Source organism: Larus michahellis, chromosome 4 (assembly GCF_964199755.1).
Source record: "Larus michahellis chromosome 4, bLarMic1.1, whole genome shotgun sequence".
Lineage (NCBI taxonomy): Eukaryota > Metazoa > Chordata > Aves > Charadriiformes > Laridae > Larus > Larus michahellis.
The window spans coordinates 48,887,269-48,914,967 of NC_133899.1; the positions used below are offsets into that span (position 1 = coordinate 48,887,269).

Here is a 27,699-nt window from a genome sequence, read left to right on the forward strand (position 1 = left end):
AGGAAGAGAAGTCAGGTGAAAAAACACTCTGTTCTTTTACTCTGAAAACATGTTTTAGCCAGAAGCTACTATAAATTCACAGGTCATTTAAAGGAACTGCTGATATGTCATGGAGACTCCAACTATTTGGAAACACTGTTATTTGTTCCATACTTTAAGTGTCTTTACAGATTTCTCTTCCTGGCTGTAATTCATGACAGTAGCAGGAAACTGTGTGTGTGTCCCCTCCCAGCAGTTCACTTGCCGCTGCTGCTGTTTTCCCTCTACTCTAATCACAGTCCACAATCTGCATGCCTAAAATTTGTTCCTCTGGAGAAAAATTCATTCCGAACAAAAGGACTGAAATCTCAACTTGGGAATTAGCAGGTACATTTAAAAGATATCTCCTTTTTCCCCTGCACCTGCCTCAAAGGAAAAGAAAGCAGATACCGATGTTCAGAAAGAACAAAACAGCTTTATGCAAGGTCTGTTTACCCCCTCCCCAAAATACTTTCTAACAGATTCTTACAGACTCAGTAAACAATCAAGGAACTACTCTGCTTCAGGAATAAATCAGCAGGCAAACAGGAAGAAAAGCATTCAGCTGTGGAGCTGACAAAATGAGCTGGAGCAACCACAGCTGGACCCATCACAGGGCTGCGGAATGCCCACCTTCCCATCGCTCTCCCTGCCAGGAGGAGCTAATGGGGACCCTCTGAGGCCACCCAACTCCAGGCTACACCACATGATGCAGATCAGCAGTTCCAGACAAGAGGATTTGTGTGTTTTTACAAGCATTGCACATCTGTCTGGAAACAGGTCAGAGAGCACATTTTGCTTTAAGTGGAATTGAAAGTGCCCACTGAATCAGCAGAAAGTTCCTCGTTACGCTGTGAAGCCCACTTCAGGTCCGAAAATAAAGCTAAGGGTTACCAAAACTTCAATAACAGCTATTGTGCATGCTACAGTTTTCACTCCTTTGGATATTTAGTACCCATAAACTTAGGTCCCTGTCTGGGTAATGCTTCCTTTAAAGACAACCTGCTTCTGACTGGGAAATATGGAATGGTTTCCACACCAAGGACCCCAACAAGAGAGGGAAGGTTACAAACCTTACAATACAATACAGAGGAGGATGAGAAGGGAACTAAAGGGAAAGGAAGCTTCGCTAACTCTTCAAGTTTTATTTTTCGAATTAATTGATTATGAAATAAGAAAGTCCAGACACATTCTTGATGCCCTGCAATTTAAACTCGTGGAAACAGCAAATGTAAGCTTGTGATATAATAGAGAAAGGCCATTCTATTACACTAATCCTATCAGTCACCACAGGCTTTGGCCAGCCCTCGGCACGCCGATGCTCTCGGCAGGCCTCTGCTGGGCTGCCTGCAGCCACACACAGCCCCCAGGGAGCAAGGGGATGGAAAATCCCCACAGCTGGAGAGCATTTTCATTCTAGGCAGCAGGAACACCACGCTACCAAGAGGCACCCATAACCTCTGCGACTACCACAGAGCATTCTGCTTGGACAATACAACACTAGTTTGCCATTTGCTGTTCCTGAATTTTGTCAGGAGTGTTTTAACTGCACAAGACAGCTGAAGGAAACGTTTAAAAGTAAACAGTCATGAATCAAGGATGGAACTCAAAAGTCGCTGACACCCGATCCGTACAGAAGAAGGTAAGGCCTATCCCACAGAGTCCCTCTGGGCAGGCTGCTCAGGCTCCTCCCTGTGGTGCATTTGGCAGTCGGCAACTCAATTTAGTTTTAAGTGTTTGTTTTTAATCGCACATGTCAGCATGCCGGCTGGTTAACTTACAATGTGTCACACAAAACAAGAACAAGCCTCCCAGTTAATCAAATACCAACAAAACGTCTCATGTCATATTAATGATACTTGGATCAGAGCCAGGAGGAGTAAGTTTGAAAGCCAAGATCCCTCTGCTTTCCTCACTGCCTTAATTACTGTGCTACACTGAAGTTGCTAGAAACACAGACATCAGAAGATGACCTCCTGCATGCTGTCACAAAAGAGGTTTTTAATGATGCCTGTGGTTGCACCTCTCTTCCTTGCTAAATAACAAGGAACCTAGGAGAGCCCCGCAACACATACTGGACCCAAAACCTGTCCTTAGGTTCCATACAAGCTCACATGCGCACTACAGGCTTGGCTCAGTGGCACAACCCATCCTTTCATCTACAATCCATGGGAACTGGATTCACCAAGGGGAAATCATGTCTGACTAATCTGATAGCCTTCTATGATGGCATGACTGGATGGACAGATGAGGGGAGGGCAGTAGATGTGGTCTGCCTTGACTTAAGCAAGGCATTCGACACAGTCTCCCACAGCATCCTCATAGGGAAGCTTAGGAAGAGTGGGTTAGATGAATGGACAGTGGGGTAGATTGAAAACTGGTTGAAAGACAGAGCTCAGAGGGTCGTGATTAGGGGCACAGAGTCTAGTTGGAGGTCAGTGATGAGTGGTGTTCCCCAGGGGTCAGTACTGGGTCCAGTCCTCTTCAATATATTCATCAATGACCTGGATGGGGGATAGAGTGCACCCTCAGCAAGTTTGCTGATGACACCAAGCTGGGGGTGGGGTGGGGTGGCTGACACACCAGAAGGCTGTGCCACCATACAGAGGGACCTGGACAGGCTGGAGAGTTGGGCAAAGAGGAACCTTATGAAATTCAACAAGGGCAAGTGTAGGTTGCTGCACCTGGGGAGGAATAACCCCATGCACCAGTACAGGTTGGGGGCTGACCTGCTGGAGAGCAGCTCTGTGGAAAGAGACCTGGGAGTCCTGATGGACAACAGGATGACCAAGAGCCAGCAATGTGCCCTTGTGGCCAAAAAAGGCCAATGGCATCCTGGGGTGCATCCAGAAGAGTGTGGCCAGCAGGTCGAGGGAAGTCATCCTCCCCCTCTACTCTGCCTTGGTGAGGCTGCACCTGGAGTACTGTGTCCAGTTCTGGGCTCCCCGGTTCAAGAAGGACAGGGAACTGCTGGAAAGGGTGCAGCAAAGGGCTACCAAGATGATTAGGGGACTGGAACACCACTCTTATGAAGAAAGGCTGAGGGATTTGGGTCTTTTCAGTCTGGAAAAAAGACAACTGAGGGGGGATCTTATCAATGCTTATAAATACTTCAAGGGTGGGTGTCAGGAGGATGGGGCCAGGCTCTTTTCAGTGGTGCCCAGGGACAGGACAAGAGGTAACGGGCACAAACTTGAGCATAGGAAGTTCCACCTAAACATGAGGAGGAACTTCTTTACCCTGAGGGTGGCAGAGCACTGGAACAGGCTGCCCAGAGAGGTGGTGGAGTCTCCATCCCTGGAGACATTCAAAACCTGTATGGATGCGTTCCTGTGCAACCCGCTCTAAGGTGACCCTGCTCTGGCAGGGGGGTTGGACTAGATGTTCTCCAGAGGTCCCTTCCAACCCTATGATTCTATGAATGACATGAGCATGAACTCGCTCCAGTCACATCCACACCTTCTCCAGAAGGAGGCACCGTCTCTCTTGGGGTGCTCTGCTGCCTTTGTGCTAGGAACCAGCCACATGTGGCCACGCAGTGGGGAAAAACCAGTAACCTGGAGCCAGGGCGGAATGCAGGAACATCTATTTCAGTAGCTGTGTGGGCACACGTTAAGCTTAAACCAATGACCAAGCTGTATTTTAATTACAGCTGGGTTCAGCTAATCACCTTTTGAATGTCTGCAGATCTCAGAAAACAGTTTTCTTTACATAACATAAAGGAGAATTTTAGGCAATATTCAGACTTGGTAAAGGTTTTTGGTTTTGTTTTTGTTTTTTTCCTTTTCCAACATAAAGGTACAAGATCCATAGACTGAAAGCATTTACCCACTTCTAAATAAGTCAAATACTTTGAGCAAAAAACAGCCCTCAAGATGCTAGGAACAAACTACTGCAATAATGGTAACAATAACATTCTCAAGCTATAAAAACACTGAACTAAACTTGCAGCCTCAATTTGCATTTCCCAGAGCTCTAACTTTAACATATTGTAATAACTTTGTATTAAATCTTGGGGTTTTGTTCTTTGGCTTTTGGAGGGATGAGTGAGAAGTACTGGGCACTATATACAATCGTACTTTCCAGTGGTGAATACATATACAAGTGGCTGTCTTAACCAAAGAGGATGACTTCACATAACTAGCTACAATTATTCTAATTTTGTACTCAAGAGATATAGGAACTTCCTAGGGGAAAACAAATTAATAAAAAATAAAATCCAGAACACCCCATCACCACCACACACAAATTTCTGGAGAGGAAGGGGGAAGGAAACAATCAATCTTGGACTTTGAACTTCTGCATAGGGCAGAACCTTTATTATTATTATTATACCTTTACAATAAAACTTAAGTTCCAGAAAGGTAAAAACACTAGAAGTCAACAACATTACCAGTTTCTTTCCTAGAGTCTTAAATGGATGGACAGGTATTTTGGTGAATGGCTCACATAGCTACATTGCAAACTGCTCATCTGCTGCCTACCTCTTGAACACCTCTCACTTGTCCAGAGATCAGGTCTCAGGTGCTAGAAAATAAAATTTGTTATAGTTCAAGACTATAAATCTATTCTTTCCACTGTAAGAAGATTCCAAGATATTCTTTTAACAATACCAGATCCTAAGACCCTCTCACAATTCACAGAAACGTCACAGCCAAATTTTTAGCATTACTTGCAAACTGTATTTAATATTTTATATGAAGAATACTTCTGTTATTTCCTTTTGGATATTATCTGAAAAAAGACATTAATTTTTCCTAATACAAGACCCAAAATATAAAGCCACCTAAAATTTTTGCAGCAGGTATATCCTACTGAATATTACATACTTGTGGCAAAAACTGAAAGCAGTACTATCTTAGTGGTACAGAAAGGGCATAACAAAGAAGACAGGAGTCAACATACAATTTAGCCTTAGCTAAACTCTTTCTGACCAGGCAAGTATCAGTTGGACAGAAAGAGGCCAGATCCCCCATAATATGCCAAAGAAGTATATTACAATGACTGGAGAATCCTCCACATTACTAAGGAACATGCATTTGTCTTCACTGTGATCAGAAAATAAATATGAGACAGAGAATTCCACAAACGCATACTAGTGCAAGACTGTTCTCTATAAAAATTACTCTAGAGTTCTACCCAATTTCAAAACAGATTATGATCTTTTTCTAGAACACTATCCCAGAGGGCAAGAAAATCAACAAAAACGCCCTCACTTTTACAGCTCATCCTTAAAGTTCATAAACAGCTTTGAAAAGAAACCCACTCTTCAGAATAAGATTGTTTTTATGATCCAAAATGATCAGACCAGGAGAGGCCAGATTGGTGCAATCATGCAATGATACTGATAATCGACGTAGTGGTTCAAACTGTTCACAAAACACCGAAATCAAGACAGGCAGCCAGGTTGAGACTACAGATGTTTATGAAATGTCAATTGGGCATTTCACTCCGTTCTGAGGCAGAATTAACAGCCTCCTGTACTGACCGTATGATTTAATTGCCTGCTATAATACTCTGATAGTTTAGCAGTTCAAGATATCATGATTGTTAACACACTGATATACCGATTCAATTTCACTCCTGACCTGGATTTACGGCATTGCTCATTCTTATTTAGTACTTCAGACTGTAGCTATAAGTAAGTGAGACTTGCCTGCCTCCTTTTTTTTTTTTTAGTCCATTAGGAACAAATAAGAACTGCTTTCTTTTTAAGCTTTAGAACAGAACTGATAACTGCAAGTCCAAAAGATTTATTTAAAAACAACTGGTTACATCTCTATGTTAACATCTTTGCTCCTCAAAATGAAAAATACATTGTAAAAGAATATACTCTTGCATTCAAAATTTCATACATCTCTAATCAGTACACAAATAGTGATAAGTGTCTGCCACTTCAGCCAGGTAATAAGATCCATTGCTTTCACTCGTGAAACAGAATTCTGTCACTCCTGCAGTTCAAAACCCTATTGCTAGAACAAAACACATTCACTCATAATTGATAAAGATATTATCTTCTGACAGAGGCGACGCACTGGCCCTTCACCCTGAAATGTCTTCACATTTGGATGATGCACATTACTTACTGTGCAAAGGCAAAGGCTAAAACTACTGTTGCCCCATCCTACGTGCAAACACCCTCGGGGAAAACCAGATGGTTATCGACTCAGTTCATACCGTTATTGTATTAGCAAGATCCACTGATAAGAGGTTTCCCACACTTAAGTTAGGAGAACCTTTCTTCTAGAATCCGCCAGGCACTCAGAGGCTATTTATGCTGCCATTAACAGCATATGCGGTGCACACATACAACACTTAGTGACAGAATGATTTGCAGGGCATGGAGTAGGGTAGAGAAAAGGGATGCTGAGCTGTCAAAGTAACATCTCATTATATCATATGAAAGTAGTGAAGAGGAAAGAATAGGGCAGAGGGAGAAGTGGAATAAAAACAATTTAAATAGCTTTCATGCTGTTTCTAGGAGACCACGTAACACGGCTGCTGAATGGAAGATGCCCGTTGTCAGTAGGAGGCACACGGCAGCAGTAATACACAAGGGTTTGGGGGGGTGAAAGAGGGGAAAAAAGGGGTAACACACAGACACTGGTTGAGCATTATTCCCATTTCAGATTGCCGATTTCCCCCAGAGAACAAAATTAAATAAAGCACGAGGAAGCCAATAGAGCCACTGGAGAATTTAAACAAAGAAGAATCTCAGCTTTTACTAAAACAATGACGATGATGAATTAAACAGAAACACAGTATTAGAACTTGGATAGATGTGAAAGTATTTTACAACTCTACCAGAAATACTAAGGTAGACTTTACGTGGAAGACTGAGCTGACACTCCAGGTCATTTCTTTTTGCAGAAACGAGAACTGTTTTGGCCAACAGGAGAGCATGGCTGCACAGGATCTGTGCCTTAAAAAGAGACAGATGATACTGAAATGTTGCTCTTCAGCCTCAGGCTATCTACAGAAGTAGCTCAGGAAATATTTTTACAGATGAGAGGACACGCCAGGTACATAAAGTCCCAGCTCCAAAGAACAGACAGCCTCATTGCTAATTTCTTTCTCTGCTTTTTAAGAAACCTGCCTTTCTATTTGAAGTTATCTGACAAGTCCAATCACCTCTTTGAGGACTCGAAAAAAAACCCAAAACCCTGACAAGTTCTATATCAGGCAAAGTTTTGTATTATTTATACATTATGATCACATTTTCTGTTTCAATTTTCAAGTATCTTCTACCTCTAAAAGCTTAAAAAGTTACAATTTGCTTTTTCACCATCCTCATTTATAAATAAGAACAGTCATTACTGTTTCATACACAAAGAATACTATGGTTCAAGGAAGGCCAAACTACTTGACTAATGACACAGAATAAGTCAACAGCAGAGCTAGGAATAGATTATAGCTGTCCCAGTTCCCAGTCTTTTGCTTTAGTTATAAGACCACAGGACTGCCGAGGTGAATCCAGGCTGAGAACATTGCCAACTGGCCATTAGACAAAAAAAGCAGATCATTTGAAGAGCTCCTCTGTAGAAGGATTTGACTGTTGGGCCTCACTAGGTAACATGTTGAAGAGAGTGATTTGACTTGGGAAAGCAGAAAAGGGCTTAGCAGACAGCATATTTTTTCACTGCCAGCTTCACACAGCTTCTTGAAGATATTGATTCGGTAGAATACATATGCACCTACATATGTATGTAACAGATGACATTAAGTGCCACATGCAACTTTATTAGTTACTTTATACCAGAACTAGCACCAGTTTTCAGTATGGAGCTTAAGACAGAAAGAGAGTTGCTATTAACTGCATCATTTTCCAAGGTGCTTTCTTAACGGTTATTTGGATATAGGCAGTTTGGAGACAAACATGCTAAACATTACTTGCAACACAAGCACGCAAAACACCGTGTAGCTCAAGTTTGCAGCACTTAAACCTTGGCATGGTGCTTACTGCAGCAAACATTTGGCCCGACAATAAAACTTTGTCTCTGATGAAGACTGTTCTCTGTAAAGAATACTCTAAGCAAACTAGTTGGAAAAGCGCCACACATTCATCAAAGATGTATCTGTTTATAGGAATGTACCTTTTCAAAGTTAGACACCTATAGCATGGACCTGAACTCAATGTCTTGCATCTCAGACGAGATGCCTGAACAGCCATGTTCTTTTTGCATCTGCTGGCTTCAAGAAATTGCCATGTTCTCATAAGAGAATATCCCAACATTACTCCAGTTAAAAGTCTAATTAATTTCAGAAATTTCAAGCGCATGGTAGTACCTCAATTGAAATGCAACTGTACTTTTTTTTTTTTTTTTTGAGTTAAATGTGTACAGATAATACATCTAGGTAAAATACTTTTATCCAAAGACAACCCTGAATGAGTGATCTACAAAACTCCCAGATACTTTGGATCAGAGATTCCCAAACTGTGGATAAGGAATCCTAAAGCTTCCCACAGAAGTATGCAATATACTTTTATCTTGCAGAAGATCTAAAACAACAGAAAAGGCTATATGCCTCCATGGAGACAGATTACAAGGCTCACACAAGATACTACGTTCTAAATTGGTGCAAATCATCTGATTTACAGTAACTATCCATGTGTGCTTTTTACCCACAGCAAGTGTAAAACAATTTGAATTAGGAACACCACAGTTATTTGGAAAGTAAATTTCCCAAGATTTGTTATATACTGCAGAGCTGCTAAGACCCATTGCTTTTAATAAAGCTTTACTCCACAAGGCCCAATCTGTCTGCAACAAAGAAGGAACATCTCTGCTAGGTCTGAAAACTGTGGAAGAGATAGCAGACAGTTCAGACACAAGACTCAGGCTCGTTGCCAAATTGGTCATAGTAGGATGGCTGATAAAATTTTAATGCTTAATATTTCAAGATCATGGAAGAAAGAACTGGTTTGTAAACTCCCAAGAGGGGCTACTGCTGTTAACTAATGACACAGCCTTTCAATCAGGCCATAACACCTTGCACTAAGCTTTAGTATACTCAGTACTAGTTAGCAACGTAGGGCCAAAACAAACTGCAGCTATATCCCAGTATCTACCAATGATGCATTTCCAAAATGCCTAAAATTTTGCAGTTTGACAGAGTAAAGCTACTTTTCCTAAAAGATTAGTGTAATTGACGGGGGATATATGCAGCAACTTCAGAAAGAGACTTTAAACAGACAGAGCATGTATGAGATAGAGCATCACATAATGGTTCAGGCTGGGAAGAACCTCTGGAGGTCATCTGGTCCACCCCCCCCCTGCTCAAGCAGGGTAACTTAGCTCAGGCTGCACAGGACCACATCCAGACAGCTTTTTAATATCTCCACAACCTCTCTGGGTAACCCATTCCAGTGTTTGGTCACTCTCACAGTGAAAAAGTGTTTCCTTATGTTCAGTCATGGTTCAGTTCGTCTCTACTGCCTCCTGTCCTATAACAGGGCGTCACTGAAAAGAGCGTGGCTCGGTCTTCTTTACACCCTCCCTTAAGGTACTTGCATACGTTGGTAAGTTCCCCCCTGAACCTTCTCCAGGCTGAACAGTCCCAGCTCTCTCAGCCTTCTCACAGGAGAGATGCTCCAGCCCCTTAATCATCTTCGTGGCCCTTTGCTGGGCTCTTTCCAGTATGTACATGTGTCTGTCATACCGTGGAGCTCAGAACTGGACACAGTAATCCAGATGTGGCCTCATCAATACCACATAAAAGGGAAGAATCACTTCCCTTAGTCTACTGGCAACAGGATGAAGAAGCAGGAATAAAGTCAGGGTCACTGATTCATCAAATAGAAGAGATTAAGATCCGAGTCGTCCAACAAAGGAGATGCTGTTGTTCCATAATTTATCATATTACAGAAGATTTAATCACCACCAGATTTCACTGCCATCATCGTCCTTGGGAAACTTAATGGAAAAGGACAGAAAAGTAAGGCTTTGATAACAATTAACAGTGCACTGTATTAAATGATCAGCAACAGAACTTTGAAATGGTGGATAAAGAAGCAACAGATACAGCAAGGTGCTGCTGTACTTGAGTAACTGAATCTAGTTCTCTTACTATGACCAAACTGTTATTAACAGGAAACATTCGAGATCACATAGAATCTACCTGAAAGCAGCTCAATGCTCAAACATGTGGCAACACAGATCAGCTGCTGCTGAATCCTTGCGAAGAGGAAAGCATTTCATACCATTTAAAACAGACTCAGCTCCTCCCCAGAGCTTGCTGCCCTTTACTGTTTGGTGACAGGAACTCTGCCATACACGTAGCCTTTCCTGGGAAGTGTTAAGCACTCTAGCCTCAGCGGCACTCCAAATGCTAATTACAACCGCTCCCCCGCACTTGCCTTTTAACTGGGGGGGGGCGGGAAGGGAGGGAGCATATTAACAAGATCGAAGAGAAAGCAAAGATGAAGGGGGAATAAAAAGTAAAAACGTGAATTGGGCAGATGGATCATGAAGTCAAGAGGTAAGATACCATTAGGGGATAAGCAGCCTTCCCGAGGCACAACGCGTGGCAAGCTTCCCTTGTAATGTCACAAAGTAGCTTACGGGAGAGGAGTTAATAGGTTTAAATACTTTCTCTCGCTCGCTGAGGCGGGTGCGAGAGACGTTCCAAAGCCGGAGCCCACGGCGCGGCCGGGCGGCAGCGGCATTGCCGGGCCTGCACCGCCCCCCCGCGGCCGCGGGCCGCACGGCGGGAGCGCTGCCGCACACCGCGCGCGCGCGCGCACACACACACACACACACACATCCCCCCGCGCGCGCGCACACGCACCCCCCCGGCAGCGGGGAGCCCCCCCACAGCCGGCTGCCGCCCCGGCCTCGCCCACCAGGGCTGGCTTTCTCCGCCTCATTTCGAGACGGGGGCACGGTATATCAACGCCATGGATGATCGCTGGCCTTCATTATAAAATAAAAAGCCCTTTCCGACATCTGACATCGCTTACAGGATCTTACATCGGCTGTAGTATTTTTTACTCTGTTGACTTATTTGAATATAAAAAAAAAAGTTAACTTTGACAGCAGATAAAATAACCGGTTTCATGTTACACACAGACACTAGCCTCTGCCTTGTTTGGTTACCTTTCAGGCATTTCCTGGTTAACCTCCTTTATAAACCGCAAAACTTTTTTTTTCTCTCAAATACTGACAGGCTGCCACACTGCACCCGAAACCGTTTGCTGTTCTACACCACTTATTACCCACACATAACACTTACTCTATTTAGTTATGTACGTGATGGACTCAAAATTGTCTTTTTCTTTGTAGAAGGCCAACACTGCTCAGAAACAGGACAATCCCTGAAGGGTAACCTTGTATTTCACTGCGATATTTGCGTGGCACAGTGCTTCCAGTTCTTCGCCTTTCAGGAGGGGAGTAAATGCACTGGTGCAAGCTGGAAAATGAAGTCACTATGATGCAATCTGGTGAAATAATGGATTGCACTAGAAAGACGCAGGCTCTGGAGAGCTTTCCAGCCCTGACGCGCTCATTACCATACAGCAAGCAGACAGTCTCCAGTTCATAGATCCCAGGAAACAAGAGTGCAGCAGTCACAACATCACAGTTTATTTACTTATTGCAAAGCATTTGATTTAACTAGGAAAGGGCTATCAGAAGAAACCAGAAGTCAGTAGAAAGAGCAAGAACATAGCACTGAATGGCATTTAATAGTAAAAGAACTTGAGATCTGTTTCTTTCACAGGATGGTTGTAATCACTCCTGCAACTACATGATCCTTACAGTAATTCCAGTTGGTCTACGCTATTAGCAGCTTCTAAAGACGACTCCTGTTACTCAGCTCCACTAATACACAGAGTCAGCTCTAAATTCAGCATAATCCTGATGGCTCTTTCAGGAGCAATTTTTCCACCTCCCCTCCCAATCTCTATTTTCGGTTGTGCTCTCAATGTCCCTCCTATTTTGCTACTCCTAGCATTGTTGTAAATTTTAAAAGTACATACTGAGCTCAGACTTTAAAAGAACTCACAGTATTTACTGTACCACTGCTTAATCACATCAACTCAACTGCTACAGTTCTTTTTCCTCACCCTGGCAAAGTGGGCATATCCAGAGCACATAACTCTCCCAGACCACCCAACAAGTCACAGAAGCAGAATGTTAATACTGACGTTTTTCATCGTCATTCAAACCAGCAGGGTTGCAGGCAGGCAGAAGGAAACATTTTCAATTACAAAAACTTGGTTTGCAAAAATACTTAGCCACATTAAAAAACACACGGTTCTGATTACACAATTCAAAGCCATAGTCCAAAATCTGAGACTACTCCTGATAAACTGCTGAGACAAGATGATCTCCTGTGTTTTACATTTCAGAATATGGTCTCCAGGCTCATGTAATCATCTGCTCAGGCTAGTGACCAGAATTCTTACTTCAACAATGCATTGTTATTACATGCTGACTTGGCATTGCTTACAAAGATGGGGGGGTGAGGGGGGTGGGAAATATCAAGATTATATTCTCTGCATGTATATATTCAGCAATCACAATATCTTCCACATTTATTTCCTTCTGGCTTTATAGAGTTGCAAAAAAGAAACCTGTCTTTCACTTACCTCTAGGTACTGTAATTGCCAACAGAGAGTATATGAGATAGCAGAACAAGAAATTACAACTTAATGAGAAAACTTCAACAAGAAGTGATGGAGCAGCAAATTCCTAAAACCGTCTACTTGGTTCATATTCCCTTTAAGAATGGCTGTCAGTATAAATGCTGTATCAGCATCTTATTCTCTTAGAGGAAAAATATAAAACACATTTATGTTTCCTAGAGACATGTCATGGTATTTTAACAGTAAGTTGCTAATAAGAATCTCTGCACTCTCTGGGTTGTTTAAGCCATCCACAGCGATTATGAGTGATTGTGTTTTAAAAGTCACTGAAATGGAGACAAAGCTCAAAACGTATCATCACTTGCGGCAATGTTAGCAGTTTCTATTCAAAAGAACACAACGCCTATTTTTTTGCACGTATACAATGTCTGCAACATTGACACAGGGGGGAAAAAAACGCTCCCTGTATAAAGCCAGGGCATGTCATTGCAAACAAGGTTTTTAATTAAAATTGGCATTTTTGAGCCTCCTACTGACTGACAGCGTCTCACTGCCTCCCTCCTCAGATGGCTAACCTGGCTTCCAAGAGAGATGGTGGAAAGAAACAAAATCACTAGAATACCTAACTTTGACAAGTCTCTGCTGGGGACAATTTCAATAGCAGGATGCTGCAGAGAGAGGTAAGGAAAGAATAGATGACTGCTTAGGAAGTCTTCCCTAATGAAGGCTCAAAACATCACAAACAAGACAGTACAGGAAGCCTTTTATTCCTAAGCCTACAGACAGGATGATCAAGCAGGACAATTTTAATCAAAAACCATACTGTTAAAAGAGAATGCAGAACAATGTCTGCACCTCAGTGGGCACAGCTTCGTTTTAACGCAAAAGGCTAGGTCTCTGGTTTGGAGGTTAGTTCAGCTGTCAGCATTGACAAAGCTTTATCCCTCTCAGAAAACAGGCAGAGGTAGGCTGTCAAGTCAGATAGATAGGTAGATAAATAAGAGTTCCTTGGCCAAAACATTTTCCCCAATTTAATGCAAAGAGTTTATATTGACTGCTAGTACTGTACCTTCGGGAGGCTCTTCCCGCAGATGAGGAGGCAGTTCTTCACTTGTTGTCTCAGTTTCATCTTCCACCATCTGTGTTTCTAAGCTAGGTCCCTGCAGAACAGAACAGCAAGAGGAGGTAAACTGGAGAAAGTTCAGAAAGGAACCACAGAAATAATTATAGGATTAGATAATATGCCAGATAGTACGGACATAAGGAGCTCACTTTAGCTGATGAAAAAGAAAACTGCTGGGAGATCTGTCTGCAGTCAAATTACTTACAGGAAGGGGGTAGAAAAGAAAAAAAAAGAAAAAAAGGACCCTTCAAGCTAGCAAGCAAACTTACAAGCGTCTCAGTAGACTGAAGACCAGGAACTGAACGGTGAAGCACAATTTCTAAATTACTATTTCTAAAACACGCAATGCAATAATAAATTCAAATCCCCATTTACCACGGGCAGCAGCAGATTCACCATCACTTGGAGTTTTCAAGAAAAAAATAGAGTATTTGATTTGTCTTACCAAGACTAGATTCTGAAACATCTGTGGCCTGTTGAATACAGGAGGAGTTCAATATGGGTTATACTAATGATCCCACACCTTGTTTTCCAAAGGAAGATAAAGGAAACTGGTTTATGATCTTTTAACCCACCAAAGTCCACTGACCATGTAGTTTTCCCCTACATGCCCCTTGTACATGCATTTGTGCCTGCATGTGTAACATGCTAAACTAACCGCTCCTGACAAACTACCAGATTGCCCTCCAAAGTTTTGCATTTCCACTTTCCAGCCTTCAGGATATTGGAAAGAGTCTGCAGTGTTGCTTCTGGAAGGATGTAAGCAGAATTATCGGATTTGTAGACTTAGCATTCACTTGTATTTAAGGCTGCTGAACTCACTTTGCACACACAATATCTTCATGATTTGTGGAACTGTAAAAGTTACTTTTAGTTACATTTTCAGTTTCAAATTGCCAAAGAAAAAAAAAAAACACCACCAAAACACTGTCTGCTCTTCCCCCCCAGCCCCCTCTTTTTCAAGAAAAAAGTAACAGCAGAGTAAACATCAGGCATAGCTACAGTGCTCCTTAAAAAAAAAAAAATCTAACCAATTTTCTTCTTTTGGAATGCTAGTACAGTCAAGAGTGAAATCAGAAACTTAGCAGTCATTAGGAAATGAGGCTTTTGTGCACTTTGAAAACATGAATGGGTTTGTAGTCTGAACTATCTGAAAATGTGTATTAACATATGGAGTTGGAAGGTTACAGACTGGCACATCAACAGCTTGCAAGATTTTATTATTTGAACTCAGGAAGAAAAAGGGCTCATAGCACTAAAGCTGCAGTATTTCTTTTCATAATTTCCAAACCCCGTGACTGCAAGGTTACCCCCAAGAGCATTGCTTACTTTCTCTATCCTCATTTTGCACGTTATAAAGACTAACACACTTTTTAAATTCCTTCCTTTGCACAAGTAGCTTACATTTTCATTCATTCACCATTTTTTCAACAAAATGGACATGAAAACAAGGAGTACCAGCACATTGTTTTCACGACTCTGATAGCAGGGAAAAACAGACCACACGGGTGACACTAACACATGTCTATTGTGTTAGTGTCACTGTCGCAACCTTGATTTCTGTCATCCACGACTATGCAAGCTTTATCTAAGCTATTTACCTATTTCTCCGCATTTAAAAGCACCTGGTATCACCTGCCCAGCTTCGGCCAATGAACAGTTCAAACATTAAGTCATGCCTTGTAGTAGCTGTTATGGAAAGGAGAAAAAAATATTTTTACCACAGGGTACAGATAGTAGTAAGTTGCCTTAGTCCAATTAAAAAACAAACCCAGACGTCGATTATCAACGCTGAGGTCTGACCCAATGTGATCTAGATTTTAAGAATGCGTAAACAATTCTGTGTTGGAGCAACAAATTGAATATAGAGTATGTATTTGAATAACTTTCTACATCAACCACAAGCAACGTACTTATATACATGTCTTTCCTACCCGTTAATGCTACAGCAGAGAAAGGAGAAGACAAGGCTACATTAGTGTACCAAATCAGAATGTTTATTTTCATATAAAAGATGTAGACAGGTAAGATATGATGTATGAATATTTGCCTTGCAAACATTCTGAACCACAACTATAAGAACTCCTAAACTAGAAGTGGTCTTGTCGTGGTTTAGCCTCAGATGGCAACAAAGAACCACGTGCCGCTCGCACGTGCCTTCCTAATACAGGAAGGATCGTAAGAAAAGGCAAGACTCTTGGGTTGGGACAAAGGCAGTTTAACAGAACAGCAAAGGGAACAGGCAAACAACAACAACACGGACAGGGGAATATACAAACGCAATTACGGAACCGCCGCTCCCCGCCGCTCGCCGACCGGCCGGACCCGGGACGCCCCAGCCCGCTTTTAAGCAGCAACTTCCTGCCCCCTCCCCCGGCAGCTCAGGGTGGGCGTGGCTCACATGGCATGGAATACCAGGAAAAGTTAACCCTATCCCCACCGGAACCAGGACAGGTCTCAAATTCAAATCCTTAGCTTGTACTTTCCAGTTTGTGACAACAAAATTATTTTAATTAAAAAAAAAAAAAGTAACAGACCCCTCTGCACAAGGCAAAGCTTAAGTCCTTACTAACTCTACGCTGCCCAAGGAGACAATCTGACTTCCAGGGACTAAGAAAAGCCAGTAAGAAAGACATTGTCTTTCCTACTTCAAGTTAGTCAGTAGTCTCACTTCGCTACCATGAGACAAAGACGCTCAGTGGCTTCTCCAACAACAATCCACGAAAGCGATGCACCTTGAGCTTACAATTGCTGTCATCTACATAAATACAAAGAGGATGCAAAATGCTATCAAAAGTGATTGGCAGTATTACGGGGTTTTTTTCCTTATACATGAACTACTACTCAGTGTTCACTAGCAATACAACTCTCCGGAATGCTGGTTATCACTGACAATACTTACCCTAAAACAAAGGTTTACCTTAGTTGAAGGCCAACCTTAGCCTTGAGCTAGTATTAACAAATCCAGCTGTGAAGAAAATAGACCACTACAGACCACTCTAAAGTCCATGGCTGAGATGCTGTTTGCCATCACCTACTTCCCTCCAGTTCAAACCTTTAACACTTGCTACTGGAATCTCAATGAAAAAAAAACACACAATCCTATACTTTTACAGAACATTCTTAATATCTAACAGAAATGGCCAGAATTTTTGAAGACTTTTTTTCCCAATACTCAAAAACAATCACAACACAGCATATTTTAAACTGCATTTCCTGTATTCTTTTGAGAATCTTCCCCAAAAAAACACTGAAAAAAAATGATTTACAATTTTTTTTATTGCAAAATTTAATGTTAAAAATTGAAAACACAGTCTAGACTGGAGCACAGCATGTAAAGTAACCAAAAACTTTACTTGCTTTTGTTTTGCAAGAAACCTTGAAATCTTGAGATTTCCTAGTTCCTAAAATGAAGTTCGAAATGTTTTCTGTAGAATAACCCAAGTCCTTATCTCATTGATATGTTATCACTATATATAATTACCTATAACACAGGGAGCTTCTAGGAATAGTCTTGTAAATATGTGTGTTCATCAGACTTCAGCTTATCAGTTTAATCATTGAGACCAGTGAATGACTGTGCACAGTGCTGGCACTGAATTTCACTAAGTAATTAAAATGTAAAACAGTTAACAGTAGATGAGATCCTAGGTTCTCGTATCCATACCTAGAAGTAATACTTAAGGCTCAAACACTGACAGGTGTTATTAACAAAATTATAAAGTCTCTTTACAATGGTTGTGTATCTTATATTAGCCATTGCTTTTCTAGTTGTATCTGCTGCATTCAATTCACCAGGTCTACTGCAAGCTTGGTAATCAATACTTAAGATACCTGCAGTTCTGGCAGCACAGTAATGTACAGCAATCAAAAATTTCAGGAAATTGTCTTCTAAGAAGATTTATAACTAAGTTATAGTTAAAGTTGTTGGTCTCAACTTTTTTTTTAATACTATAATTTCAAAAACGAGGCATCAGTTACATCTGTTTTTTCGTTCTTAAGGATCCTTGACAGACAAATAAGAGAATGGGATGCACACAACTGTATAAGTTATCGGCTTGCAGGTAAGCAGCCATGCAGTGTCCAGCAATTCTATAATAATCCTCTCGAGCTGCAGCCATGGAAGAAGTAACGCATGCAGATGTTGCTTTTATGTTCCCTCTAGAAGCATCTTGGACACAGGAAGATGTATCAGCAGTTCAGAAATATCAGTAGATTATTAACTATACAATATTCTTTCAGTTATTTAGGGTTTGTATAGCGTTTTTAGTTGAGACTGCAGTTCCTTTCCTCACTAGAGCCATTGCAGAAGCACAAACTTAAACAGGTATTATCACAGGAATAGCGAGGTTATGCCATGGAGCCTAGGAACATGTAACTAAGAAAAAATGCTTGGCTCTCCAGATATGGTCCCTGCTCTCACAAGCAAACACATCGTACCACTCCTTTCAGCAGTTGATGAGTTTCTGACTATGAGCACTATTAAGGTTTAGTGGCAATTTTTATATGTCATATTTTAAAACAAGACCTAAGCTGACCAGAAGCAAGTCAACTCAAGCAGAGGCAATAGCCAGCCTTCCAAACTGAAGTTATGGATGTATCAATTCCAAAGTAGCTCACTCTGTCCCTCCCAACAGTTTCAATGAACTACAAGGAAGCTGAAAAGCTGTGTATAAACATAGCAAATGATAAAGATCAAGAGAAAAAACCTACAGGGATTCTCAAGGAAACTCCCCGGAGAACATATTATCCTATACTCTGATCACACTGTATGACTACTGACCTTACAGTGCAGTTTAACTCAAATATCATGGATTGCTGTGACCCGGTAAATTAGTGTTTGTTTGCTGCCTTATACCGTGTTTTGTAGAAGGTTATGTATTAATGGATAGAGAAGACTGACAGTACTGAACTAAACAAGTGTGACAAATCACCTACAAGCATTTCAGACTAAACCTCATGCTTTTCCATGGGATACAATACTTTTGAGAATAATTCTGACCAGAACTTCAGTGATACACTTGTATTTTCAGTATATTTAAAGACTGCATATTTTACAAGTGCTGTGATAAATCAATGCATGACAGAAAGAAGGCTCCTACCTAGCGAGGGTCACTGTTTTCCACAAGGTACTGAGGGGGAATCAAAAATAAAAAGAGTCCATCCTGTGAAAAATTATTACTAAAATTGAATGAATTTGGGGCAAATAACTTCAACTTTCCTTCAGTTTATGACGACTAATAGAAAGACACTTCACCGTTGTTCCCAACCAAGAAGAACGTATCTTACAATTCTGTTCCTTCTTGCCATCCCCTGGAAACACAGTATTCTTAAAAAAAACAAAACCAAAAACCAACCAACCAACGAAGGTCCCCCAGATAAGCAAAAACAAAAGAAAACCCACAACATTAATACTCTTCTCCAGTATACTGAATTTTATTAGTAATCATTTCCCCCTTGCAGAACACATGCTGGAGAAATGTAAAACCCACAGTGATGTCTTCAGCGGCAGTTTAGTGTCTCAGTTCTGAGACTACCCTTTGGAAATTATTCTAAAATCTACAGCTTTAGCTACTACTTTCCCTGTGCCTTTTCAAGTGAAAGTGGTATTTATTTCCTGACTTAGATCTTCATATTTCCATTCTTGTTCCTGAGCACTTTAATTTCTTCCTTTCTGACATTCATCTTCACATTTATTTCCATTCTGGACTTGAGCCTAGAATCTCACTTCTTTCACTGTTCAAAACTGCCTCATTCCTCGTAAAGCCTGTCCTTAAGAGCCCACAAGGTCAGACCTACCTCATTCTATGCAAAACTTCAACTGCCAGCCTAAATCACATGTTCTCTGTCTTTCCTAACTCAGACTTTCAGACCTGGTATTCTATGTAGGCACAATCCCAATAGAGCAATTTAGCAGAGGAAAATTAGTGGCAGCAGAGGCTTCACCCCTCCACATCTGTGATTTCACTCATAAGCTTTCCTGGCACAGTTCAACACCTCTGCACCTCTAAAGAATTATAAGACTCAGAGGATCTGTGGGAAGAAACAAGTGAAGCAATCCCTAAATATAGGCCAGTGTGTTAAGTGCTTTGGGAAACTACAATGACATATGTTAAGTATCTTAGTGAAAGCACTGACTATTTTTGCATTATGCTTAAAGAATGCTTATTGCATGCCCAGAAGACTAAAAACCACACGGTTTCCTGCACATTTGCGTACTTTACCCCTTCCTAAAACCACAAAGACCGCAGCTCTTCCCATTCCAGGTTCACTTCCTCCAAACAGGTGAGATACATACTATGACCGGGCTCAATTCGTGCAGATGCCAAAGGGCTTGTCAGATCCAGTAATAATGAAGCTGACCTTCATCAGGCTTTCCTACAATGACATCATTAATGACAGTGTTAATTTGGGATCTCTCTTCTATCCAATCACTGTTACAAAGTTCCTCATGAAATTCTTTGATATTTCATGTTTAATCAAACGAAAATATTCCATATTTGAAAGTGGCTTGTGGCTCAGAACGTCCTTTCTGCTTCTACACAATCACATAAAGCCTCAATTCCTACAGAAACCAAGGTTTTGGGTTTTTTGTTTTTGTTTTTTTTTAAATTTAAACAAGCAGACACTGGGTGGGAACTTCAACATGACGGCTCCCTTTTCCAGGGGGTCTACAGGTACTTAGCTTCAGCTGAAGCACATAACTACCCAACCACCTCCTTCTACACTACTGCTTGGATAACCACGCTCAGACAGTGGAAACAAGTTTAAAACTATCACTGTACCTTTGTCAGGTAAGTACCTGTTGCAGCTGCAGCTTTTACTTCAGCAATGAATTTTCAGCATATTGGGGAATTAAGACTTTAATTTAGAATTTTCTAAATGTAATAGGAATGTTCCACTGAATCTGCCATCACTATTGATTGCACACCCACACCTTAGGGGTTTCCAAAGTCAGCTGGAATTTTCCTGCAGAGGGTAAAAAATTGATCTGCAACCATAAACATTCTTTTTCGCTTTCCTGTAGGTTTAAGAAAGCCTCTTGATGGATGCTTTGCTTTTAATTTTGCAAAACAAGGTTCACTCATAATGAGAGCTCCTGTGCCAGGTTTCAGCCCAAGGGGAATTTGAGTTGCAGTTATAAATCCCCGAGAACACTAAAGGAAAGTACAGAAATAGAAATGCTGAGGATGACAGTAGTGTAAAATTATAGCACTTTGTTCAAAGTGCGTTGTAAGAAAGAACTAGAAGAGTTGCTTAGATTCCTTGCTCTTCTCTGCATTTGGAGAAAGACATTAGGGACACCATGATTTTAGCAACACTTAATTTTGTCCTGACAACAGGACTGGAGGAGAGAGCCAACAAGAGCAAGTTTTCATGTTGCAAATTCCAAATCAAGATTGAGTTCTATTGTTCTCAGCAGAGAGTCAAATCCTATTTCTACAGCAATAAAACAACTTTGTACTGCGAGTAATCCTAATTAGGCTTTACTTGGCATAAATAACTTTTCAACAGTACTAGTGACACCACAATCTATTCTCTATTCAGCAACCCAGTAAACAGCCTGATTTACACTTTTTACATTTACACTTTATATGGGGCAGATACCATCATTTATACAGCAAAAGCCAATACAGTCTGCTCAGGGGTAGTTCAGACAGTTCTGGATTTTGAACTAATTATTGTATTGAATTTTGTCTTGATCAACCATTTGTTTTCCATCGGAATTTTACCTACTAAATCAATAGGTTAGCACAGAAAGAAAGTAAGACTGTTTTTCAAAAAACAAACCACGCTTCATTTCATCACATACTGGCCTGGCCCAAAGAGAATGCTTCTCGCTCTGGCAGGTCAACCGTGGAATATCAAAAGGAGCATAAAGGCTGAAAAGTTACCCTGAAAGAGGCTGCGTAATTTGCTGTCGATTCTAGTTTAAACTACTACCTCCACGAGGAAGGGCATGGCTTGTCCAGAACACTGTTTATATTCAAAAACTGACGGTGCTGAATTGCATTTGTTTGGAAAAAAAGAAGTCACATGAAGGCAAAGCGCCATTACACAGCATAACGCCAAACACTAGCAATCATTAAAGTTGGGGGCTGGCTAATACATAGGAGAAAAGGTTATTGCAGAAACACCTAACAGACTCTGGAACAGAGAATAGTGCGACGTGGAATGACGCAGGACCAAAGCATGACCCTGCATCACAGCAAAGCAATTAAATAAATACCAATAACGGTATCTCAAAAATATCAATTAACTCACATTGGTAACTGACCATTCACTGATTTAGGTAATTTCAGCAGGAAGAACCCTTCCTACACCCAGTCAGTCATTCACCGTCCATCAACAAAGATGTCAGGAGAAAAAAAAATTCACTCAGACAGTTGAGCTGGTGAATGAATAGTAACACTTAATGACCTGCAGTTTTATTGCACTATCTATATAACTACAATTAACAAAAGTAGTGTAAATGTATTTTCTGCAGCCTGGTCCCTGATAGGTGGATTTAATGATTAATTGCCAGTTTTACTCAGACTAAAGAAATGAGATAATGCATACTGCACAAAGAATATTTTCCATTTTCCTAGTGAGATGCAGACGTACCACTCTAGAAGGCTGCAGACAGCATGAGAAATTTGTCTGAAATAAAAATGAGAAGTCCTTCGCTTAATAATATAAGCCTATATGACAGAGGTCATTAAGATTTTGTTAACCATGGCAGAGACTTTAAAAAAAAGTAGTACTTTTTCCATTATCCTCATCAGGGTCACAATTTAAAAAAACAAACAAACAAAACAAAAAAAACCACAAAAAAACGCAACCCCTACACTCATGGAAGGATGCATTAAGCAGTATTCTGTAACAGTGGTTTCATATGGCCAACTTGAACTACCTGGCTTCCATGCATTTATTTCCTTAAAAGTGCACAACAGTTTTGGCTTTAATTAGTTGAAATTTAAGTAATTTTTTCAAGGGCTCTTACAGCTAGAACATAGTGATTTCTACAATATAACTTGAATTCAAAGTACATAAGCATGTACCCAGCTTGAAAAATTAGCACTCCCCCCAAAAAGAGAGTCACAAGGGGCATCACTAGAACAGTCTGAATATCTTGCCAAAAATGTTAATTTCATTTTTTAAAATTAGACCAAAAAAAAAATAATGCCGCAAATCCATTTAAAGTTAAAAAGTTGTTCCAAAAGTACCCAAAATAATTTTAAATACTAGAAATTGAGGTTAAAAATAAAATATTTTATTCGCTCCAGAACTTGTCTCTGTTTCCTTACCTCATTACAAATTTCAAAATGCATTTTCTGCAAAACATCAAACATTTCTGAATTAGCTAGGAGACTGTAATATGATGCATTTATCACACAAATTTTAACTGATTTTGTTGATGGCTAGGTAGCTAAGTCTATTTCCTTCCTCACAAATGAGTTTTAACTCAGATCAGAGTTCTTTCATCTCAGTGTTGCTTGTTGCTCTGTGCATTTGTTGTAGTGTTTTAACATTTCAGATAAAATATTTACTTACTCTACAGAGCAAACACATCTTCTGATACTACCAAGCTCTCCAATTTCACACCTAGCCTGCATGCCTTAAACTTGACAGCCAGAAGCGCTGCCAGCAATAATGCCCTTTTTATTTCAGGCTTCATACAGATCTCATTTTCTTTCAAAATAACTGTGAGAAGTGTAAGTAAGATCACAACTTGCCGCATACAAGGTTCCAACCAGAGTTACTTCACTCAGCAACTAAACAGCCATCGGATAGAGAAAACACTCGATCATTATGAACACAAGCAACACAACTTAACAGTAAAAAATTCATTCTGGCAGAAGTAGCTTTTGGCAGTGGCTGCTTTTTACTTTTGAGGATCTGCAAAGTGCACAGACTCCCTCCAAAATGATTTTTTAGACTGAAAGGAAGCCCAAGAATTGCACTAGACCTTAGGCAGCTCCACAGAAGTGTTAAGATTGTAAGACTTGCTAACACAAGAAAAAGCCACTTGTGTGACTTCCAGTAAGTTCAACCAGCAACATTTCTTTTGAAGAAACAGCTCAAGAGCTCTACTACTGCCCTCACCAATGTAAGCATGTACCTTGCCCAGAAACTTTGAAAGCACGTAACCTCTTCCCATCTCTCTGAAATTCAGCTGAAACACTGGGAAAGGAAAACTACCAGAAAGTTTGTAAGGTAGTTTGCCGATAAAGAGAACTGGATGCGACCAATCGTAGGCAAATATTAAAGTCAGAATTATCTACAGAATATACAATCCATGTTCCCATTTACTCTCTTACATTCACTTTCCTCTTATTTCCTATAACAAATTTAGGACTACATGCCAAGAAAGAAAAAAAAAAAAAAGATTATTACACACTCCATAGAAAGCAGTACCTCTTGTCTCATCTTTTTATAAGCTGTTTCTTTCCCAAGTACTTTTCCTTTCAACTGACAAGAGCCCTGCTAAACAGGATCAGAGACACGTTAAAAAAAAAAGTTACATATACATCAAGTTTTGACAGGACAATCCATGACATCCTTCAGGAACAGAGCCGTCTGTAAATACAAGCAAGAGAAATATTTACTCAGACTCTCTGTAACTTTCGGTACTTCATCTTCAAAATACCTTGCCTTTAGCTGGTCTCTAGGATTCATCTGCCAACATCAAGTATCACAGCCAGTCAGAAAACAGAACAACTACAGGCACTAAGTTCACATTTGTTCTCTTAAATATAGCTATAAGTTTCTCAAAGGAAAATGCCACATTTATGACACCTGTCTTATCCCAAAAATACATAACTTAAATGTGGGCACATGCCAACGCACCACAAGCTCTCATTCTACTTTGGAGAATTACTTCAACTCCATAAAATGGGGAGAAGGTCCCTAGCTGAAATCACATCTTAAGCTTGCTTTCCCAAACATGAACTTCCCTACAACCTGATACTCTCAATGCCTTTAATTCCTCTGATGCTGGATTTAAGGTAGAGCAGTGACAGGAGCAGTGTTAGATGCAGTCACTGCAGCACCAATTATACCATGTAGCCACCAGGGACTATCCCAATGCCCCCACTCATTCACTGGTTGAAGGTAAGGCATGAAGAGGTTCTGTTAGCAAAGACACAAGCACGTTCTCCAGTGCTGCCTAAGACCTGAGAAATCCAGTGCTTAGTCACAACAGAAGAATACTGGAAACATACTGTATTGTGGGACAGTAATAGGTGGCTGTCAGTGATGGATGTGTGGGGATTTGGTCATCTCCCCACAATTCTCCACTTCCCTAATGAAAGAAACTGCCCTCCCCTCCGACAGACCAGTTACCCAGGCTCCTATGGCAGCCTGAAAAGGTGTATTTCCTTGCCACCAAGATGATCTACCCTTGAAGGAAAGCAAACGTTCTTGGTGTATTCATCACATATCACTTAAATATTCCTAGAGAGGAATGGACCACTTTCAAGCTGATTGCCTCTCATTCCTGTCACGCAGTGCAGGAAATAAGGGCTTCAACCAGTTTTATATTTTCCATAGCCTGAAAGAGCCCAGAGATACCATCCTTCAGCACTGCCAACAGTTGAAAGAGATGGGAACAGAAACAAAGTACACAGAGACTATTTTGAATCCAATCCAGCTTCAACACCTCAAGCTTTAAAGTATGATTTTGCCACACTACTTTATTTCACTCTACCTTATTAATAGGTTATTTATGTCATTTGATTTACTTAAAAATAAAATACATCAAGCTTCAGTTTCCTCAGCAACAATCAGACATTAGTGATGGATCCCGAAAGGATCACTTCCACAGCAGAACTCCCCAGATGTTACCACTTACTTTTCTTGACCTGCTTCTTCCCTCCTGTAAGTAGGCAGACCATCTTTGTACATACTAGCATTAACTTGCTTTACTTTGACAGCTCTGCCTTCTCAGCAGCCTGCATCAATGAGAAAGGCTCAGAACCAATACTGCTAAATACACACAAACTCAAATGTATTTCCCAAGATGTAACAGCAATTAGGGGAGAAACAGGCAAGATGACATTTCAAAAAGCTTGGTTCTGATGTGCAATGATCAACAACTCAAACTTTGATTTGTTTTAAAGTCACATCGAGCTATTTGTGAGCAGGTCCACAAAATGTATGCAGAACTAATTCCCACACTGTACAGACAGCCCCCCCCACCCCACTTCTCCCTTCCTCCCCCATTTAAGGGGTAAAAACACCTGTGCACAAACACTTTGATGCATTCCATTTGTTAATTAAAAATGTAATTACCACCCCCCCAGCCTAAGACTTTAAATCATGCATCTGGAATGATGTCACATAAAGAAAACCTAGACAACTGTTATAGCAAAAGGTGGTACATATGGAAAGAAATATACACTGAAAGAAATTACTCACTCAGAGATAAAACTGTGAACCCTTTTATACTGAAAAGCTCTATACAAGACTATATTTGACAAATGACTGGTTAAAAAAAAATTTAAAAAATACTCCCTCAAATACACACATTTTCCTTACAATCAGAAGAACATGATTCCACTCGCATCTTGCTGTATTTTGAGTGAGACCACCTAAAACAGCCAGAGGCTTTCCCCACTCTGGTGGGGCAAAAGACGAATTCAGCAGAAGTAATGGGCTTAGCAAGAATAATCAGTGTTTTACTCTGCATGCAATAAAACAGAAGCTGAAGGAAATCTTTTCATGTTTGGCCTCAAGCTGGATGTACTGTTCAGCCAGCACTCTTGAGGTTTTTGTTTTGCAGTGTAAGTCAACAACTCACCCAGGGCCATAGCACTGTTTACCAAGAATTGCCTTATATATATATTTATTATTTTTTTTGTTCTCCCACACGATTTGAACTAACAAGCATTCAAAGAAAAAAAAAGTATTCTTTACTATCAGGTTTTGAACACAAGCAAAACAAATAAATATCACTGCACAGAGGGGAACTTTCTTTTTTGTATATATTTATTTCATGTACTTGGAAACTGCCCCTTTTCTTCCCTCTGCTAGCCACGCAGACAGCGACAGTTGAGAGCCCCTTGTTCCCAGAGATGATCCTTAACCTGAGCGACAGACACGTGTGCTGCCCAGAACCCAAAACCTGCACAAGCCAGGGAACTTCTAACACATACTTACTTCAGAGGTTTGGAGGAAGGCCTGAGCCAAATTACTCCACGAAAGGTAGAGACCATAGCTACATACAGTTTCTGCCTCAAAGAGCTTACAATCTAGCTAATCGATACCTTTTTTTTTTTACTGCCAGACAAATTCAGGACACAGAGAATGACTGGTGCACCTCGTTTTTCAGACCGATTAACAAGAGGGGAAGCCTTTAAAAAGTCATACACCTGCAAATTAAACAGATGCATCAGAAAGAACATAATGGGGAAACACCCCAATACGGCAGCACCGCTGACTCCCGAGCTCCGGCACTGAAGAGTCACCTCTCAACCGAGGGCTAGTCCATGGCTACTTTTACAGCCCGGCCGGCTTCGGTACCGCCTCTCCCCGGGCGCCGAAGCTGCCGGCCGGCTCGGGTTCGCCCCTTCCCCTCCCAACAGTTTTCCACAGCCAACTCAGGAGAACGGCGACGACCTGCCCCAGGCCCTGGGAAGGGCAGGGATACCCCAGAGCGGCCGCTGGGATGCCAAAAGCGCGAAGCCCCGCGGCCGCCGGCGAGCGAAGCCGCCCGCAAGGCGATGGACGTGGGCGAGGGAAGGAGCCCGGGGGCAGCGGGACGATGTCTCCACACCGACACAAACCCGCAGCGGGACTGGGCAGCCCCCCCCGGCCCCCACGCTGCCCGCCTCCCCTCACGGCAGGAAACGCTCCGGGTTTTAATGGAGGAATCTTTCCCGGGAGTCGTTTCCAAGGAGCGGCGCCGCATCCCCCGCGAAGTTAGAAGCTTCTGGAAGTTGTACTTCGTTAAAAGAGCGAGGTGTCACCACCTCCCGGGCCCGTTACG

At 41.3% G+C, this 27,699-nt stretch overlaps 1 protein-coding gene across 3 annotated transcripts in view; it reads right to left on the reverse strand.

Moving 5' to 3' along the window:
• The window catches only part of LOC141742387 (transmembrane protein 263-like), a 206,575-nt gene that overhangs the window by 178,565 nt on the left and 311 nt on the right, over positions 1–27,699 (reverse strand). The window contains exons 1-2 of one of the 3 annotated variants that reach the window (XM_074584558.1): positions 15,329–15,418; positions 13,674–13,764 (exon numbers count right to left, since the gene is read on the reverse strand). In XM_074584558.1, coding sequence (XP_074440659.1) covers positions 13,674–13,743 — 70 coding nt within the window. In that variant the 5' untranslated portion in view covers positions 13,744–13,764; positions 15,329–15,418. Of the gene's footprint in view, positions 1–13,673; positions 13,765–15,328; positions 15,419–27,699 lie in introns of those variants that run through there. The other 2 variants (XM_074584557.1, XM_074584560.1) reach the window with 2 other exon arrangements.